The 21,370-nt window shown below is 46.5% G+C and overlaps 1 protein-coding gene across 6 annotated transcripts in view; it reads right to left on the bottom strand.

The window, feature by feature from the left end:
• PATJ (PATJ crumbs cell polarity complex component) overlaps positions 1–21,370 on the bottom strand; it is a 179,515-nt gene that overhangs the window by 31,299 nt on the left and 126,846 nt on the right. For all 6 annotated transcript variants that reach the window (XM_069981340.1, XM_069981334.1, XM_069981337.1 and 3 more), the window contains 2 exons: positions 8,336–8,408; positions 5,923–6,015 (listed from right to left, as the gene is read on the bottom strand). In XM_069981340.1, coding sequence (XP_069837441.1) covers positions 5,923–6,015; positions 8,336–8,408 — 166 coding nt within the window. The remainder of the gene's footprint in view (positions 1–5,922; positions 6,016–8,335; positions 8,409–21,370) is intronic.

The raw sequence follows: 21,370 nt of genomic DNA, 5'->3' as shown, positions 1-21,370 counted from the left end.
CGGTGGAAGTGGATCAGAGAGCCTGGAAGAAGGCGAAGTTTCGCCCAGTACCGTCCCGCTGCTGGATTCCACGGTCGCGGCTGTTCCGGCTCCTGTCCAGAGTCAGCCTGGTGAGTCTCTCCCTATGTCCGTGTCTTCTGTCTTGTCTTCAGCTGTGTCTGGAATGAGTGGCAGTGGTGTGTTAGGAGGTCAGGGGGGAGTGAGTGGGGGTCTGTTTCCGGGTGTGAGCGAAGCGGTGGTTCAGTTTTTGGCGAGCATGCGTGAATTTGTGCAGAATGCTAACCCTCAAGCTAACTTGCTAGTACCTGGGGGGAGTGCTCCTGGCGTGCCGGTCGTTGTTGGCGCGAATGTGGTGTCTGGTGCGCAAGCGGTGTCTGGCGCGCAAGTGGTTCCTGGCGTGCAAGCGGTGTCTGGCGCGCAAGCGGTTCCTGGTGCGCAAGCGGTGTCTGGTGCGCAGGCGGTTCCTGGCGTGCAAGCAGTGTCTGGCGCGCAAGCAGTTCCTGGCACGCAAGCGGTGCCTAGGGCGCAGGTGTTGGCTAGTACGCAGGCAGGTCCTGTGGCACAGGCGGCTTCGGGGCAGGCGGTGTCGGGTCAAGCGACACCGGCTTCCGCGTGGCTCGGGGGTAGTGCGGTACCGGGTTCGGCGGTTTCGGCGGCGCCCGCGGTTTCAACTACGGGGGCGGATGCTTCACTCCGGCTGGATGATTCGGCCAGGGGTGAAGTATACGTTTGCTTTGATGGCCCCTTGGGGGCGCACCTAAAGCAAGAAGTCCGCGAAAAAATCTGGCGCGATGAATATGTAGAAATATTCTCCCTTCTCCCACTGGAGAAGTTTAACATCGACAAGGGCAAGGCTGACGAAAGCAAAAAGGAGGAGGAGGAGAAGCGCCGGTATCGTTTGATACCCCGCACGTTCTCCAATTGGTTGCAGGCTTTCGCCATCCTCGCCAGTGTTGTTGGGGAAAGGGCCCCTCAGAATTGCTCGGCTCTGTTTTGCTACATGGATTCGATAGGCGAAGCCTATCGAGTCTATGGGGGTACAGCCTGGCTGAGATACGACGAGCAGTTTCGGCAACGAAAAGCTGTTCGGCCGTCGCTGCGCTGGCACCATAAAGATATTGCTTTATGGATGCGGCTCATGGCGGCGGCACGTGCGCCGTCCCAGCCGTTTCGTTGGGGGACCGGGGGATCGGCCACTTCGGCCGGGAACTCGGTCTCTCAGCGCCCAGGGTGCTGCTGGCAGTTCAACGAGGGTCGCTGCCGCTTCAACGCAGACTGTAAATTCAAACATGAATGCAGTATCTGCGGGGGTAATCACCCCCAGTCCCGCTGTTTCAAGAGACAAAAGGGGCGGCCCACTGAGGCTTCACGAAAGGGGTCGGACGCCAGTGAATATCGAGGCGATGCTGCCTCATCTAAGTAGGTACCCCGACCGGTCGGCGGCCCTACTCTTGCGTGAAGGTTTTCAGTTTGGCTTCCGGATCCCTTTCTCTCCTGGAGCACCAATTTTCCGCCCACCAAACCTGAAGTCGGCCAGGGTTCGGCCCGACCTGGTGAGTGAAAAACTGGCAAAGGAGGTAGCCCTGGGGCGTATGGCGGGCCCATTTGTGGATCCGCCGTGGCCTCACCTGCGGGTTTCTCCTTTAGGCTTGGTCCCCAAAAAAGAGCCCAACAAGTTCCGGCTGATCCATCACTTGTCCTACCCCTCTGGGGGGTCGGTCAATGACGGTATTGATCACGACACTTGTTCCGTTTCATATGTCTCATTTGATCGGGCGGTTGCCTGGGTGCGGCGGTGCGGACCGGGGTCACTAATGGCCAAAACGGACATTGAGGCGGCTTTCAGGTTGTTACCGGTGCATCCGGAGTGTTTTCACTTGTTGGGCTGTATGTGGGAGGGGCAGTATTATGTGGATTGTTGTCTGCCAATGGGGTGCTCGATCTCTTGTGCTTACTTCGAGGCCTTTAGCACTTTTGTCGAGTGGGTCGTACGCGAGGAGTCGGGTTTGCAGGCCGTCTTGCATTACTTGGACGATTTCTTGTGCGTCGGCCCGGCAGGGTCTACTGTGTGTTCTGTTCTGCTACATACAGTCGAACGTGTGGCGGCTAGATTCGGCATTCCATTGGCACCGGACAAAACCGAGGGCCCGGCGACAGTTGTTCGTTTTTTGGGCATCGAGATTGACTCGGTTGCAATGGAATGCCGCCTACCCCAGGATAAGCTGAGGGACTTAAGAACGGTAGTGGGCTATTTTTTGGGTTTGCGCAAAGTGCGCTTGCGCCAGCTTCAGTCATTGTTGGGCAAATTTAATTTTGCCTGCCGCATCATGCCGATGGGGCGCATATTTTGCCGCCGCTTGGCCTCCGCGACGGCGGGCGTCCGTTCCCCCCTTCATTTCATCCGGTTAACAGCTAGTCATCGCGCTGATCTGCAAGTGTGGTCAGAGTTTTTGGAGCGCTATAATGGCCGTTCGATGTGGATGGATGATTGGGTGGACAATGTGGATATGGAGCTGTTTACGGACGCGTCAGGTTCCGTCGGTTTTGGTGCTTACTTCGCGGGAGAATGGTTTGCAGGAGAGTGGCCTGAGGTTTGGCGTGAGTGTGGCTTCAGTCGGAACCTGACTTTGCTTGAACTGTTCCCGATTGTGGCAGCAGTGGAGGTGTGGGGATCCCGGTTTCGCAGCAGGAAGGTTCGTTTTTGCTGCGATAACCTCTCGGTAGTCCAGGCGGTTAATAGCTTGTCTGCCTCCTCTCCGCCCGTTGTTAACTTATTGCGCCATTTGGTTTTGCGTGGGCTTGAGTTGAATGCGTGGCTTTCTGCTCGTCACCTGCCGGGTGTTCAGAACTCCATTGCTGATTCGCTTTCTCGTTCACAGTGGGATCGTTTCCGCGAGTTGGCCCCGGGAGCGGATCAGCAAGGGAGGACCTGCCCGGATTGCCTGTGGAGCATAGTCTCAGGAACGCCTTCTGTCTGATTGAACGTGCGGTTGGCAGGTCTACATGGAAGGGTCGTGTGTCGGCATGGCAAGAATGGTTGCGTTTTTGCAGTACGGTGGGATCGGATGGTCTGAGTGGGGATCTTGTGCCGCTTTTGTTGATGTTTGTGGGAGATGCTTTTAGTGAAGGGATTTCGGTCTCCGGTTTGGTTCGAAAGCTTTCAGGTCTGTCTTATTGGTTTCGTTTGCTGGGAACGCATGATGTGACAAGGGACTTTGTGGTGCGGCAAGCGGTTGCCGGGTACAAAAAATCTAGAATGTCGCGGGATGTTAGACGACCGGTGTCTTTTAGTATTTTGGTGAGTCTCCTGGGCGTGTTGGATGGCTTGTGTACGAATGGTTTTGAGAGTGCGTTGTTTCGGGCCGCTTTTTCTTTAGCCTTCTTTGGGGCATTTAGAATTGGCGAGCTGATCAGCCGGTCGTGTCTGTCGGATGATGGTATGTTGTGTGCGGATGTTTCCTGGGCGTGTGATCGGGTGTCCTGCTTGCTTCGCCGCTCCAAGACTGACCAGGCTGGGAGAGGTAAGACGGTGGTACTTTACCCGGTTGACGGCTCCCCCGCCTGCCCAGTCCGTTGCGTGGGTGATTACTTGGGGTTGCGGCCCCGGGGGCGGGGCGGCTCCTTGCTCGTCCATCAGGACGGCAGGGCTCTGTCACGTTTTCAATTTATTGCAGTATTCCGACAGGGTCTAGAGCGGCTGGCCTTACCGTCCCGTGAGTTCGCCTCCCATTCCTTCCGGATTGGAGCGGCGACAGAGGCAGTCAGATGTGGTCTGGATGAGTGTGTGGTTCGGCGAATTGGGCGGTGGGAATCTTCACGGTTCCGTTCGTATGTTCGTCAGGATTTGCTGTGATAGCTTTGTGTTCTTTCTTCCCCATACTTGTATTCGTGTTGTGTGTTTTGTTTTTAGATGGTGCCTGCTTGGTGTGGATACTCGGTCACTCATATGTGCGTCGTGGGGCCCGGCGCGCTGACATTCGACCCGAGGGCCGGCAGTTAGGCTTCCCACGAAGCGAGGCGCACATTCGATGGATCGGTATCGGGGGGATGTTGTGGCGGGGGGTTCTACCAGAAATTCATTTTTATGCCCGGTTAGATCGCGCCCCTGATATTTTAACATTGCATGTTGGAGGGAACGACTTGGGTGCCCGTTCCTCCAGAGACCTCATACGAGACATCAAATTTGATCTGCTTCGGCTGTGGTCCCTGTTCCCGGGCATCATCGTAGTATGGTCCGAGATGGCGGCGCGTTTTGAGTGGCGCCAAGCCCGGTCCGTGGATCGCCTCAATAGTGCTAGGGGACGGGTAAATAAGGAAGTCTCCCGCTTCGTGGCGCGCAATGGGGGAATTGTAGTCCGGCACAGGGACTGTGAGGTCCCTAAGTGGGGATTTATGGACGGGGATGGTGTTCACCTCAACGAGGTTGGCATGGACCTCTGGTCGTCTAATCTCCAGGATGGCATTGAGGCGGCGTTGAGGGTTTGGAGGGACTCGCAACCCCAAGGAGTCGGGCTTGCTCGCGGTGGCGGAGGGGTGGTCACGGATGGCCCTGAGTGAGTTGGCTTCAGGGGCCCATTTAAAGTGATGGGAAACCCCTGTTTTGTTATCTGCAGTTCGGTTTGGGATTTGGTGCAGGTGGTTACCGCTTAAGCGGTTATTCTGAGGTTCCATAGGAACCAGGTGGATAGCAGTACATGGCATATTTGCCATCCCTGAGCCGGCGCGGTGCGACTGGGGGTTCTATAGATTACACTTGTACTGCTTGGTTGGGCTATCCGTTACCTCCCCATTTTTGTGGCTACGTTTACAAAGTGCAATTGAAAGTTATATATATATAATGTTTACAGTTATTTATGTTTTCTACTTAATAAAGAGGCTGCTGTGGCCAGCATTTTCCAATGTTACTCAGTGTGGTGTCCGTTATTGGGGTAGGGGTGGGCAAAAAGGGAACTGTTAAAGTGAGGTGTAACGCTGGGTATGGGGGTTTGTTCTTCTACCCCGTAATCTGCCTTACCCGGGTCAAGGGAGGGCGAAACGGGCGCAGCATAGTGCAGCCCGTACATGACAGGGTGGGTAGGAAGGGGTTAACTAGGGAAGCTGACGGCGAGCAGGGTTGCTATAGTGAGGGGGCAGCAGCCGGTCAAAAGTGCAGGGTGTAGGAACGGACCAATAGGGGTAGTGTTAGGAGCGTGGGGGAGGGCCATGGCTGGGGGGGTAGAAATAGGTTGGGGGGGAGGAGTTACCTTAGTCTGCAGCGTCCGGACCCGAGACAGCCCGCCCGCCCGCCCTATTGTTTGTGCCTGGCCGGTGGTGCGGGGCTCGCTCCTGATAATCGTCGCGGCAGCCCGCGGAGGGGTGGTCACGGATGGCCCTGAGTGAGTTGGCTTCAGGGGCCCATTTAAAGTGATGGGAAACCCCTGTTTTGTTATCTGCAGTTCGGTTTGGGATTTGGTGCAGGTGGTTACCGCTTAAGCGGTTATTCTGAGGTTCCATAGGAACCAGGTGGATAGCAGTACATGGCATATTTGCCATCCCTGAGCCGGCGCGGTGCGACTGGGGGTTCTATAGATTACACTTGTACTGCTTGGTTGGGCTATCCGTTACCTCCCCATTTTTGTGGCTACGTTTACAAAGTGCAATTGAAAGTTATATATATATAATGTTTACAGTTATTTATGTTTTCTACTTAATAAAGAGGCTGCTGTGGCCAGCATTTTCCAATGTTACTCAGTGTGGTGTCCGTTATTGGGGTAGGGGTGGGCAAAAAGGGAACTGTTAAAGTGAGGTGTAACGCTGGGTATGGGGGTTTGTTCTTCTACCCCGTAATCTGCCTTACCCGGGTCATGTATATGTAATGTATATGGCATCTGCAGGCCTCACTGGTAATATACATCTGACAGATTTGTGATACATTAAACTCACAGTCGGTTTTATCTCGGGGTCGGTAAAGTTTTTCATGAACTCGTTCAGGCTGGCCTCCTCCGATATGCTGGATACAGTGACATCGGGCTGCTCCTAAGAGAGAGAGAATCAAGTCATTAGCTAACGACAGACAACTAGATCAATTCTGATTTAGAATTAAAAAGGGATACATCATTATCATGTAATGTAAGAAAGAAAGAAAGCGGAAAAGGAGTTAGTTGTCCAGGATTAGAAAAAACATGGATATTTCTTACCAAAAACAGCGCCACCTCTATCCTCAGGTTGTATGTGGTATTACAACTTCATTCAATTTAAGGGAACGGAGCTGCAATAACACGCATAGATCCTCGACAACCACTTTAATATTGTAGGCACGCCTTCCTGTACGGTGTGAACACGAGTGGCTTCAATGGAGGTGCACATATCAGGGCAGATTACTACTGCCAATGCACTAGATGTCTGGTAAAATGTGGGCCAAAAAATGGTGCATGGCAAAACATTTATGATGTGTTTTAGATCATTTAAGCCACAATTAAGAGGTGTGGCTACTGTGGGAAGTGGTGTTGCTAATCAGCGAAGGGGTGTGGCTTATCGGGGAATGGGAGTGGCTTATCACAAAGAGATGTGGCTTATCAGGCAGGGGTGTGGCTTCTGTGTTATTTGTACACCGCTAACTACAAAGTAAAGCTGTAATGTAAACCAACTAATTCATGGTCTAAACATTGTCTAAATATATGCTTAGGGTATCGGTCTGAACCTCTGTGATAATTCAGACGCACTTTTAGATTGTCTAGTCTGAGTCTTACACAGATTAAGTAAACCCGCCCCATCTCTCTTGTATGGTCTGAACAGCAGTGGCTGTATATATGTATATAGATAGATAGACATCACACTAAAATACTGTTATCACCAATAGTACTGGCTTGAGCATGATTTTGCCAACAGTATGTTTTGTAGTTCTTATGTATTATAGGCACTAGTTGAGATCTTTTAGTTCTTGTGTATTTTCCATGGGGTGTTGTCTCAACAGTACCTCTGGCTTCTCCTCCTCTCCTGAGATGAGCCACCATCCTCAGGAGGCGTGGCTGGGTCTTGTCTCTGAGCTAAAGACCCACCCCCAAGTGAAATTTTCACCTATTTTTTATATACATCCCCCTGACAATACCTTATTAGGGATATTGAGAATGAGGTGTGTACACAGCATGCTGCTTTGTGCTTAAAAATGCCACAGGCAGAGAAGCAGACAGTGAGTGAATACAGCAAGTGCTGCAGATTTACTGACTGCCAAGCGATAGTCTGCCGTGTACGGAAATGTTCTACAGGGGCTCTTTGCAGAAGTGCTGCGAGAGGGGTGTAGGAAGAAGAAGAGTGCTATGGTAGAGAAAGCAATGTGTTCTGGGAATTAAAGTAAGAAGACATGATGGGGAGAGGATTACATACCAACGAATTTTAGAGCTGGGACAGACAGGCTAGCAATCTATATACTTTTTACCTGACATAAGAGTCAGGTAAACCTAATTATATTATTCTGGTTTCCTATAGCCACCACTAGAGGGAGCTGCAAACAAAAGCAACGAATTTGTCAGAGAAGGGAGAAGTCATTCAATGCTGCCCCTTCTCACCATGAGCCCCAAAGCAGTTGCCTGGTTTGCCCCATTGGATGGTAAAGTGTGTGTTACAGAATAGAAGAAACTGCTGTGCTTACCATCCCCTACCTCCTACCCCCCCCCCCTCCCACCCGGCGGTTCTATACTCGCCCATGTTTATCTATAGTATAAGGAATGAACACTTTGTGAGAGTCTCAATGCAGATATGTGGATGGCGATGACCGTCCTTAACCTGGAATATAGACGTGTAAGAATCTAAAAGCTACGACATGAATAATGAGGCAGTGCACAAAGCGTCTAAGTGCTTCCAAAGGCTTTTATCTTTTATACATTCATTGCTTTTACTTCAGTCTTTATAAATTACAGCTGACAGTTCCAGACTGTATGTTATCCAGGGTAACAAAACGGCATATTCATTGTAACTACAGTATACACGCTACATCTACATAATCCGATACAAATAAAACATTCCAACACACAAAGGGTTAATAAAAGGAAAATAAATCAGACTGATTAAGTCTTCAGTGTAAGACCTGCATTACATGAACCAGGAGGTACAGGATGAACAAGGTGGGAGCACTGCTGGTCCACAAAGTGTTCAGTAGTCTCAAGGGTGATGTCACTTTAAGAAACAAAAATGTCTTCCTTTCTGGTTTTTATGGTTGATGTTGCCGAGTGACAAGATGACAAATCCTCAGAGACACAGATCCTGAGATGACAGATGCTGATCCTCCAGAAACCACAATCATGGTGGGAAGCCATCCGAACAAACACACAATTACCCTTACCACAACTGACAGGCTTACCTGATGGGAGTAGTCACTGCCGGGCGGTAAGGGGTACGGGCTGATGGCCATCTCCTGAGCGGCATCCTTATTCCTGGAGAGATGGGTGAAGAGAAGGCAATGAATCTCACCATATAGATAATAACACTGACTGTACACGTGTATACAGGAGCAGTATTATAATATTATAGTAGTTATATTCTTGTATATATATAGGCCAGTATTATAGTAGTTATATTCTTGTACATAGGAGCAGTATTATAGTAGTTATATTCTTGTATATAGGAGGCAGTATTATAGTAGTTATATTCTTGTATATAGGAGCAGTATTATAGTAGTTATATTCCTGTATATAGGAGCAGTATTATAGTAGTTATATTCTTGTATATAGGAACAGTATTATAGTAGTTATATTCTTGTATATAGGAGCAGTATTATAGTAGTTATATTCTTGTATATAGGAGCAGTATTATAGTAGTTATATTCTTGTATATAGGAGGCAGTATTTTAGTAGTTATATTCTTGTATATAGGAGCAGTATTATAGTAGTAATATTCTTGTACATAGGGGGCAGTATTATAGTAGTTATATTCTTGTATATAGGAGGCAGTATTATAGTAGTTATATTCTTGTACATAGGAGCAGTATTATAGTAGTTATAGCAAATGGAAAAAACAGATCAGGGCACTCACCGGTAACTTAGGATTCTTTTATTCAGGCACTATGTTCAGCGGGGAAGGGAGGACAGGTGGAGGTGCGGGGGCGCACGCTACCCCAGAGGTAGCGTGCGCCCGCACCTCCACCTGTTCTCCCTTTCCCGCTGAACATAGTGCCTGAATAAAAGAATCCTACGTTACCGGTGAGTGCCCGGATCTGTTTTTTCCATTTGCTATTGCATTTGTCTTTTTCTATACGGAGCACCCCGGAGGATTTATTATCTCACCTCTGTCCTGACTGCTGCTGTACGTTTGTGGTGCCGACTGCTATCTGCCTTTTGAGATTATAGTAGTTATATTCTTGTATATAGGAGCAGTATTATAGGAGTTATATTTTTGTATATAAGAGCAGTATTATAGTAGTTATATTCTTGTACATAGGGGCCAGTATTATAGTAGTTATATTCTTGTATATAGGGGCAGTATTTTAGTACTTATATTCTTGTACATAGGGGGCAGTATTATAGTAGTTATATTCTTGTACATAGGAGCAGTATTATAGCAGTAATATTCTTGTATATAGGAGCAGTATTATAGTCGTTATATTCTTGTATATACACTACCGTTCAAAAGTTTGGGGTCACCCAAACAATTTTGTGTTTTCCATGAAAAGTCACACTTATTCACCACCATACGTTGTGAAATGAATAGAAAATAGAGTCAAGACATTGACAAGGTTAGAAATAATGATTTGTATGTGAAATAACATTGTTTTTACATGACACTTTGCTTTCGTCAAAGAATCCTCCTTTTGCAGCAATTCCAGCATTGCACACCTTTGGCATTCTAGCTATTAATCTGTTGAGGTAAGCTGGAGAAATTGCCCCCCATGCTTCTAGAAGCAGCTCCCACAAGTTGGATTGGTTGGATGGGCACTTCTGGCGTACCATACGGTCAAGCTGCTCCCACAACAGCCCAATGGGGTTCAGATCTGGTGACTGTGCTGGCCACTCCATTACCTATGATAGAATACCAGCTGCTGCTTCTGCTGTAAATAGTTCTTGCACAATTTGGAGGTGTGTTTAGGGTCATTGTCCTGTTGTAGGATGAAATTGGCTCCAATCAAGCGCTGTCCACTGGGTATGGCATGGTGGTGCAGAGTGATAGCCTTCCTTATTCAGAATCCCTTTTACCCTGTACAAATCTCCCAACCTTACCAGCACCAAAGCAACCCCAGACCATCACATTACCTCCACCATGCTTAACAGATGGCGTCAGGCATTCTTCCAGCATATTTTCATTTGTTCTGCGTCTCACAAACGTTCTTCTTTGTGATACAAACACCTCAAACTTGGATTCATCCGTCCACAACACTTTTTTCCAGTCTTCCTCTGTCCAATGTCTCTGTTCTTTTGCCCATCTTAATCTTTTTCTTTTATTGGCCAGTCTCAGATATGGCTTTTTCTTTGCCACTCTGCCCTGAAGCCCAAAATCCTGCAGCCGCCTCTTCACTGTAGATGATGACACTGGTGTTTTGCGGGTACTATTTAATGAAGATGCCAGTTGGGGACCTGTGAGGCGTCTGTTTCTCAAACTAGAGACTCTAATGTGCTTATCTTCTTGCTTAGTTGTGCAACGCGGCCTCCCACTTCTTTTTCTACTCTGGTTAGAGCCTGTTTGTGCTGTCCTCTGAAGGGAGTAGTACACACCGTTGTAGGAAATCTTCAATTTCTTAGCAATTTCTCGCATGGAATAGCCTTCATTTCTAAGAACAAGAATAGACTGTCGAGTTTCAGATGAAAGTTCTCTTTTTCTGGCCATTTTGAGCGTTTAATTGACCCCAAAAATGTGATGCTCCAGAAACACAATCTGCTCAAAGGAAGGTCAGTTTTGTAGCTTCTGTAACCAGCTAGACTGTTTTCAGATGTGTGAACATGATTGCACAAGGGTTTTCTAATTATCAATTAGCCTTCTGAGCCAATGAGCAAACACATTGTACCATTAGAACACTGGAGTGATAGTTGCTGGAAATGGGCCTCTATACACCTATGTAGATATTGCACCAAAAACCAGACATTTGCAGCTAGAATAGTCATTTACCACATTAGCAATGTATAGAGTGTATTTCTTTAAAGTTATCTTCATGGAAAAGTAAAGTGCTTTTCCTTCAAAAATAAGGACATTTCAATGTGACCCCAAACTTTTGAACGCTAGTGTATGAGCAGTACTATAGTTTTATAGTAGTTATATTCTTGTATATAGGAGCAGTATTATAGTAGTTATATTCTTGTATACAGAAGCAGTACTATAGTAGTTATATTCTTGTATACAGAAGCAGTACTATAGTAGTTATATTCTTGTATATAGAAGCAGTACTATAGTTGTTATATTCTTGTATACAGAAGCAGTAGTAGTTATAGTCTAATCCATAGAGGACAGTATTATTAATTGGCATTACCAGCGATGACAGTTTGTCAGGCTGAATGTGTCTGTGAAGTCTTATTATACAACAAAGTATATTATAGATCATTTATTTTCAGCATACAGGATATCATCATTAATAAGCTTCTCCATCACCTCCTATAATAAGCCTTGGCCGGCTGAAGCTAACAACTTAAAGGCGCAATAATAGATACAGCCATGGCTACTAGGACTTAGTGAACATTCCACGTTACTACACACTCATCATTAATTCTATACGTTATATAACTATAAACACTTATGTATACAGGAATACAGAGACATCACGTAACCAGACGGATGCAGAGTTCACAATTGGCGAATTATAACAACATTGGAATTTTAATGAACACATTGTAGTAAACAGATCCCTAACTTATCCTGACCTGTAGCCGTAGCATCGTCTCCGCATGCCGTCTCTAATGACAAAGATGCAGCGCATGGTACCAGGTGGAGGGTCGGAGGCTGTGTGCAGAGCGTTCGCCGGAGACAGAAATACAAACACCTCGCCTCATTATATCACAAGCGATGAAAATAAAGCCGCTGCACTCCCCGATGCTCCGAGCAGCTATGTGCAGGGGAGAGAAATACGCAGCGCAATACTCTATTATGTGCGGAGCATCCTCTGCTCCCCTCTGTGACTAGTGTGCGCTTTGCAATGACTGTGCCCTGACAAATACCATCCAAAACCCATTTACATCTGATTCAATCGGCAATTTAAAGAAGAAATTGCGCCAATTGTCTTCGTCGCAGTCCGTGGTGTGGGGGAGGTTTTGAGGTTTGCTACACCATAGCGAGCCGCCTGTATTCCCGGGGATAGAATCATAGGGCAATGATGAGCAATCTGCGCTGCAGTATTATCCCATCATTCCTGCTCCACTGCAATAGCGAGCGATAAAATTGCATTTTTAATTGCAATTTAAAAGTCAGGTGGAAATCTGGTTTACAAAAAACAACGTGTTTTTACCGTGACTCGTTCTGTGATTTTAACAGGTAAAACATGTTTGTTTGTTTTTTAATGATATAGCTGTGTTCATATTGCAATTCATGGTAAGGCGGCATGCATTACTGCAAGGTGGGTTTTAACTCCTCTTTCTCTAAGTCTGAAAAGAGAAGCACCATGTGCACCCAGCCTTGTAGAGCGGGCATACTGGATGTTAGGGAGGACCAAAGGGGTAATGGTTCCCCTTGATGCGAGCGTCATGAAGATGTACAGTATGGAGACTTATAGGACACTCATGCTCTACTGGGAATTCTGGGAAGAAGAATATGTAAAGCAGCTCTACGATAAAACCTTTTGAAGCTTTTCCAATGTACAAAGTGAATAAACTAAATGAAACAAACGATAATATGGCCGTGCTTGTCCGATTACCAGCCAATAATCAATTGGTGCAATAGGTCATGTTAAAAGGCAACAATCAGCCAACATGCATGATATCGGCTGATCGTTGTTTTTTAATAGGTTTTTTAAAAAAAACATAATGATAGCGGCGGTCTGCTGCACGTCTCTTCGTGTAATAGTAGCGGTGGAAGCGGAGAGCCGCTCTCTTCGATCTAAGGCCGCATTCACACGTTCCGTGAAGTTGTCTGTGCGCACTGACAGATATAGCCCATTGCTTTGTATTGAGCTAGTCACGTGTTCAGTGTTTTCACAGATCTCAAATCCGTTCCATTTAAAAATAGGACAAGTCATAACTCGGAATGGATGCACGGCACAGATTCCCCATAGAAATCAATGAGACCCGTGTTTTTCACAGGTGTGACTTCTGTGTTCATCCATGAAAATAAAAACAGATGTGATGTAATCAATGTACTTTAAGATGCTTTACACAGATCCGTGACAAAGACGGACGCAAAACAGAAGCAAAACGGATGTAAACACGGATGGTTTTGCATGGATCAAGGAGGTAGCGTGAAAGTGTGAATGTAGCCTAAGGAACGTCCGGGGAGCCCATCCTGCTAGCTTTCTGTGCACGTAATACAACAGGGAACGAGGAGGAGCTATTAGGTCAAGGAGACAGATGGTACCATTCATATGTCCAGTTGTGCTTCTATAAAGTAGAAAAAGGCTTTTATTCTTCAGTGTAAATAATCAAAGACTTTGGCAAGCTCCTGATCTGCTCCAAGCTATAACACTTCCTCACTCCCCCTCCTATGACTGGTTGTCAGCCAGGACTCAGCTGACTGACAATTCAGCAGGGTGAGGGATAGAAGGGGAAGTGAAGACATGTCACAACATTTCAGAGCTTGGGAACACTTCTCTGACCGTGCACGGACAAATTAAAGCTGCCAATCATTGCCTGCACCACACAGTGGACACGCTGGAACTAGTATTCTCTGTTGGACCTAGTTACTGTCCAGTTACACATGGCCACCATAACATAGTGAACGGAGTCAATTGCTTTTGAGCATGTTGCCCCAGCTGAAGGGGCACTAACCCCGAAACAGCTGTCTACAGATGGATAAACTCTACCTAAGCTTGGCCTAAATCTCCAGTCATGTTCTAAGGCAGCTATGGATTGAATAAAGTACCTTTCCATGCTCCGGTCTTCTTCTGCCCTCTGCATTTTCCCGCCAACGCAGCTTCAGGTCGGCCTGTCATCTCAGAGAGACCCCTGTAAGTTGCAGCCGCAGCGCCGGGGAAGAAGAGGACAGGAGAAGGTAATGGAGAGGTAATGTATTACAGTTTAGGGCAAGGGCTGCACAGGCATTGCTAACTATGTCTGTGTCCGACACCATCTACAATAGGGACTGTAAATCTTATAAATGCATCAGCCCTCATAGACCGTGGAGCAGTGGTGGTTACATATAGCGCTATCCTGGGCACGTGACCCTTGCACGGTTCTGCGCTGGTGACACTGATCACTTGTGATCCCAGTGTTGTAGCTACTTAGCCGATAATAAAGTGACGGTTTCCTCATAGAGACGAACGCGACTCCCCGCTGCTTTATTACATTTCGCCTCCAGGAAGGAATTAACAGCCTTTGAAAGATAAATATTGGATCCCCGGACACAGACATTAATAAGAGACGTCTGGTACAGCGCAGCCGCTCCGGTATTTACTGCAGGCTGTATACACAAATATAGATTAAGTGCGAAAGAGAGAGTGTGAGAGAGCACAACAGAGAGTACATAAAGTAAGAGATTGTGAGAGAGCACAACAGAGAGTACATAAAGTAAGAGATTGTGAGAGAGCACAACAGAGAGTACATAAAGTAAGAGAGAGTGTGAGAGAGCGCAACAGAGAGTAAATAAAGTAAGAGAGATTGTGAGAGAGCACAACAGAGAGTACATAAAGTAAGAGAGTGTGAGCGCAACAGAGAGTACATAAAGTAAGAGTGTGAGAGATCGCAACAGAGAGTACATAAAGTGAGAGTATGAGAGCGCAACAGAGAGTACATAAAGTAAGAGAGAGTGTGAGAGATCGCAACAGAGAGTACATAAAGTGAGAGTATGAGAGCGCAACAGAGAGTACATAAAGTAAGAGTGTGAGAGATCGCAACAGAGAGTACATAAAGTGAGAGTATGAGAGCGCAACAGAGAGTACATAAAGTAAGAGAGAGTGTGAGAGCGCAACAGAGAGTACATAAAGAGAGTATGAGAGCGCAACAGAGAGTACATAAAGTAAGAGAGTGTGAGTGCAACAGAGAGTACATGAAGAGATTGTGAGAGAGCACAACAGAGAGTACATAAAGTAGGAGAGAGTGTGAGAGCGTGCAACAGAGAGTACATAAAGTAAGAGAGAGTGTGAGGGAATGCAGCAGAGAGTACATAAAGTAAGAGTGTGAGAGCGCCACAGAGAGTACATAAAGTAAGAGAGTGTGAGAGCGCAACAGAGAGTACATAAAGTAAGAGAGTGTGAGGGAGTGCAGCAGAGAGTACATAAAGTAAGAGAGTGTGAGAGCGCAACAGAGAGTACATAAAGTAAGAGAGTGTGTGAGGGAGTGCAGCAGAGAGTACATAAAGTAAGAGAGAGTGTGAGAGCGCAACAGAGAGTACATAAAGTAAGAGAGAGTGTGAGAGCGCAACAGAGAGTACATAAAGTGAGAGTGTACACACTGTACAGAGTACTGACAACGGCCGTTGTTGCATTGAAAATTGCAGCAAAATCAATGCACAACATCTGGAAATATTTGACATGTCAAACATTTCCACAGCCATAGCAAACAACGGCTGTTGTTCAATACACTGTGTGAACAACGGCCATTGTTTGCAATGACTTTAATGCTGCATATATCTATATGACAAGAACGGCCGTTGTTTTAATTGAAAATGACAGTTTTTACCATAAAAAATATGTTGTGTGAGGATACCCTAAGACTGCAAAATAAACCACAGGCAAAGGTATAAGTGCAAGAGAGAGACCACACACAAGAAAGAGTGTGAAAGTGTATAACAGGAAGACAGCACGAGTACAAGAGAGCCTGAGAATACAAACAAGAGAGAGCGTGAGAGAGAGAGAGAGAGAGAGAGAGAGAGAGAGAGAGAGAGAGAACACATAAGAGCTGCTAGTAATTGGCTCCTTGAAATAGAAGTATAAGATCTTTCATAACTGAGTGAGCACAGGGAAGATGGGGGTATTTCTGTTGTACTGGACCAGACCCCCATTTGTCCTCGGAACAGTTTGAAGAGTTAGGCTAGGTTCACACTGCATTTTTGCAATCCGTTTTTTGCAAAAACCGGATGAAAAACGGATGGAAAAAAACGGATGCATCAGTGTGCATCTGTTTTGATCCGTTTTTCCATTGACTTCCATTGTAAAAAAAAAAAAAAAAACACAGATTAAAACTGATCCATTTTTTTTAACGGACACAAAAGTAGTGTCAGCTACGTTTTTGTGTCTGTCAAAAAAAAACGGATCCGTTTTCTTTACAATGGAAATCAATAGAAAAACGGATCAAAACGGATGCACACAAATGCATCCGTTTTTTGCAAAAAACGGATGAAAAAAACCGGATTGCAAAAACGCAGTGTGAACCCAGCCTTAGGGACAATGATCCAAAGAGAAGGTCCTGGCGCCATTCTGGTCTATGTAGACAGGACTGCATCACTCAAATAGTCTGTGAACTCATTGGTCAGGGAATAGTAGGATTCTATTAGTTCCCACTGGATGAGCGATGTCGGAGGTGTCACTCCAGGTGCAGGTTCATGGTGTGGCAAGGTGTAGGATTGCAGCATGGCGGAGACAACTTATCATTGCTCTGCACTACCATACATGCAAACCGTTCCTGTACTCTGCACTACCGAAAGCCTCAAAGATTTAATTCCATAAAGCATTCAAGGGGAATTCCAGTAATTTTTTTTCTTCTTTTAAATCAACTGGTATCAGAAAGTTATACAGATTTGTAATTTACTTCTATTTAAAAATCTCCAGTCTTCCAGTACTTATCAGCTGCTGTATGTCCTGCAGGAAGTGGTGTATTGTCTCCAGTCTAATACAGCGCTCTCTGCTGCCCCCTCTGTCCATGTCAGGAACTGTCCAGAGCAGGAGAGGTTTTCTATGGGGATTTGCTACTGCTCTGGACAGTTCCTCACATAGACAGAGGTGGCAGCAGAGAGCACTGTGTCAGAGTGGAAAGAATACACCACTTCCTGCAGGACATACAGCAGCTGATTAGTACTGGAGGACTGGAGATTTTTAAATAGAAATACATTGCATCTATATAACTTTCTGGTTCCAGTTGATTTGAAAGAAAAACATTTTGCTGGAGTATGCTTTTAAGGAAAGTTAATGAAATTAAAACAAAGCTGGGGGTTCTGTCTGGGGGACACATGAAGCTCTCAAGATGTACCTTGAAAAACTTTACAGCCTTACTGCTTAATGCAAAAGTGCTGCTCTCTATTATGCCTGGTTACCAGGGCAATCCATAGGACTGACCTTACAGCCAGGGCCGGCATCAGCACCCGGCTTACCTGGGCAAGTGCCGGGGCCCACAGCATCGCTAGGGGCCCAGTTCCACCAGGGCTGCTTTCTTTCCCTTACTGAGACTGGCTGGGGGTAGGAAACATTAACCTCCCTGCCTGGCGGGCCAGCGTCTCCTCTGTGCAGCAGATCAGCCTGATCTGCACTCCCTGCATCTTTCTGCCCTGGCCCAGACCTGATTGTAGGAGGCCAGAGCAGCAGCTCAGCTCCAGGGCCAGGAGATGGTAAGTGTACTAAGGGGAGTGGGGCAGTGTTTTGTGGGGTGTTTAGAGACCATTTGACTCTACAATTGCTGCAAAACTCCAACTCCAATCATGCACTGTTAGCAGGACATGATGGGAGTTATAGTTTGATAACAACTGAAGAGTCACTTCTTGGGAAACACTGATTTCTGGGACTGTATATTTAGTGTGGTGCTCCCGAACATATTTCCTATATTCCGCACAATATTTTGTGTGTTGTGTGTGTGTGTGTGTGTGGGGGGGGGGGGGGGTAGTGGTAAAATTTATTGGGGGGCAGTGGCACAATTTATTAGGGGGTTAGTGAGTTTATTGTGGGGAGGGGGGGGGGGCAGTGGCACAGTTCATAAGGGCAAAGTTCTTTTTGCAAAAAGAGGGGACCTTAAAGTGTCACTGTCGTAAATTTTTTTTTTGCAGAAATCAATAGTCCAGCCGATTTTAAGAAACTTTGTAATTGGGTTTATTAGCCAAATATGACATTATCTGCATTCAAAAAGCCTTTTCCCATGTCCTTCCCTCCTCTCCTTTCTGTCATCCACTCCTCAGAATCAGGAAATCTCGACTGTTTTTTCATCAGTTGGATCTGTCTGGTCTATGAGGAGGGGAGGGGGGAGGGGGGAGGGGGAAGGAGCAAGATTAGCGGGCAGCAGAGAGCTGAGAGCTAAGAACAAAGGGTAACACAGCAGGGGAGCTATTCAGAGCCCTAATTAGTGGTCAGAGAGGTGGGGGCTGACTGTCACAGGAGAGAGCCTGCAATGTGAATATAAATTAACTCTTTGTTGTCCTGTTTTTGCTGCCTTTACTTTCTCTCTCTATAGGAAAACCATGAAGACAGGGGGGAGAGCTTCAAACTGCTTTTTCATGATAAAAATTCATTTTTCGGCTAATAAACCCAATTACAAAGTTTCTTAAAATCGCCTGGACTATTGATTTCTGCAATAAAAATTTTGACAGTGACACTTTAATGCAGATTGAAGCCCAAAGGGGCTCACCTACAGATGAGGGGCAGAAAGGAGGCCTAACTACAGATATGTGAACTAAGAGGGGTGACAGCTACAGATAGGGGTAAGAAGAGGGGGCTCAACTACAGATGGGATCCTAACCACAGAATAAGGCATAAAGAAAGGAAATAACTTTAAAAGGCACAAAGAGGGTCCAGTTACTGTTGGGAGCTTGTATAGAGGAAGGTGTTGACGTGCCTAAGATGTTTGTTCAGCAGAGGAGGACATCTATAAGGTGGCCCTACTATTTTACTGTCGCCACGTGAGTGGTCCACAAAGGGGCCCGCTAAGGCTCTGTCGCCCAAGGGCCCACAAAACCCTGGAGCCAGCCCTGCTTACAGCTTTCCTAGTGTCCTAAATGAGAAATCTACAGTTATGGCAGCAGACGTTACTCAGCTATCCCAGGTATAGACAACCACGCAGAGAACCTCTGCGTGTTATATAATAATGTGGGTCACGGCCTACGACTGCCAAAACATTGTCTTTTACCAGACATAAAAGGGAGGATGAATGCGCTGTCATTTCATGGCTGACAATACGTTTCCACTATCAAATGCAGCCTGACGGTAAATCATATTGTGACCAAGGAGTGTAAAATCATCATCAGAGGCCCGCCGCCTGAAGAGCAGACGCCATGAGATGAATGCCAATTTACAGCAAGTTATGTTGTAAACAAAACGCTTCCACATCAGCGAGCGTACAGTCAGGATGGGAGAGTCCGCTGTATCAGACTAGATACATCAGTGAGCGTACGGTCAGGATGGGAGAATCCGCTGTATCAGACTAGACACATCGGTTCAGCATGTTATGTGACCACCATTCATTTCCAGAATTAAAGGGGTACCCAGAATAAAAAATAAAAAAAAGTGTGGGGGCGTCTACTTTTCAGAAGTGGCTCCAAAGCGAATAGTCTAAGAGGGTTGCTGTATCTGTGGGGGAAGAAACAGCAAACTTTTATCATGGTTTGACTCTGTTTATGTGGTGTCCTACCACGGGTGTTACAGAAAAATCTGTACTTATTGTGTAGAAGTGGTGATAAAGGTATTGATAAAATTTCACCACTAGATGTCGCTGTATTCAGATGCTGCACAGCTGAAGTGTGTAAAGGGTTATTGTTTATTTGTACGTCACATGGATCTGCGAACCTATGGGAATCTGTTCTTCTTCTCTCCTATCACCTCATTCTTTACTTCTTCTATTGCACTCTTCACCCACTCACAGGAAGGAAGTCACATGGGTGGAGGAAGTGTATGAGTCTTTCAAGCTGGACATTGTAGAGGAAGGACGCAAGCTAGACAGCTCTCTACAGTGGTCCTCTTTAGGCCCTGGCCCTCTACAAGGTCCTCGACTCAGTTCAGTCTTATTCAGAACCCCGTATGGGTAGGAAGCAAGACAGGACACATCTAACAGTTTTCTTCTCAGTGACGCTACACAACACTATGCTGTGTTAAACTCCTTTCAAGAGAGGACAATTCAGAGACAACCTCAACCCACGCCGTGGACTAGGAGAGTCACAGAGCAGGACAGTATCCACAGACAGCAGTAAGCTAGGAACTGATCCGGATAGAGCAAAGTTGCGATAAGCCTAGGAACTCTATCTCGCAGCGTGGTTGTCAGCAGGGAACCCTCAGCAATCCGCTCATCCCAGGTAACAAGGTCTGGGCCTTGTGACACCCTCTAGGACGGGTCCCCCAAATTTAGTGGGCATAAGGTGGTGTGAAGACTAACAAGTCAAAACACGGGCACAAGTATTCTCCTCTTCTTCTAAGTATTCTTCCACCTCATCCTCTAACATCCAGGCATAGCACAGTACTACTTGGGTTGGGACTCTCACGACATCCTCCTCTCTGCTACTCTGCTTCTTTGTATATCAAATGCAACTTGTCTTGTCAAAGTAAAGCTGTATAACTTGCTGCACACAAGTCATTTTCAAGTAAAACCAAGCTTATTTATGATAAAGAGACTCCGTGATTCATCACTCCACACCGACACAGCATACACTACAGCCTTGGGATATTTCCCCTTTCTGTGGGTAGCAGTTCTGATAGTCCGGGAGGGTCACTACACCACTTCGGCCCACTGTGATAGTATCCCAAGCAGCCCGGTAGGACACTGTCCACAGGGGAAAAGGGTACAACCGGCCTTCTAAAATAAAAGCAGGCGTGCCATCACATCTGTGTGCCTCACTGGCACTGAAGTCACAAACTAACATCTTAAAAGGTCCGGCTGTATCTTGGCCAACCAACACCAGAGTCGCATCACACACTACCATCTAGCAAGTGACCGGCCGATCCTCCGACACCAAATCACTGGGGGCATGCACCACATATAAAAGTCGTCTTCAACCTATCAATCCCCAAACGGCCCAAACTATAACTCCCAGCAGGTTGGGAGCTGTAATTTTACAGCTCCCAACAGCTGGAGAGCCGTAACTTGGTTGACACTGTGCTAGTGTATACAACCACTTTATGATTGCTAGAGATCAGAGCTCAGGGAGCCCCAGAGATTCCGAGAATAAAGGTGCTACAAGGTGAAGGTGTAGGTGTACACCTGTTTTGCAACAGCTGGAGGAGTACAGGTTAAGGAACACCGAGCTTGGATATGCAACTACTTTATGATTGATAGAAGTCTGTGAGCCCCTAAGAATGAAGGTGCTGCAGTGCTGGATTAGTTCCCTAGGCATGCTGGGAACTGTAGTTAAAAGCTACAGGTTGGGGTCACTGACCCAAGATATGCCATCACTTTATGATCGATAGAGGTCAGACCTGATCTGGAAA

The sequence above is a fragment of the Dendropsophus ebraccatus genome, chromosome 8 (genome assembly GCF_027789765.1).
Source record: "Dendropsophus ebraccatus isolate aDenEbr1 chromosome 8, aDenEbr1.pat, whole genome shotgun sequence".
Taxonomy (NCBI): Eukaryota; Metazoa; Chordata; class Amphibia; order Anura; family Hylidae; genus Dendropsophus; species Dendropsophus ebraccatus.
The sequence above is the reverse complement of the archived record's forward strand: the minus strand, read 5'-3'. Positions and strand labels throughout refer to the sequence as shown.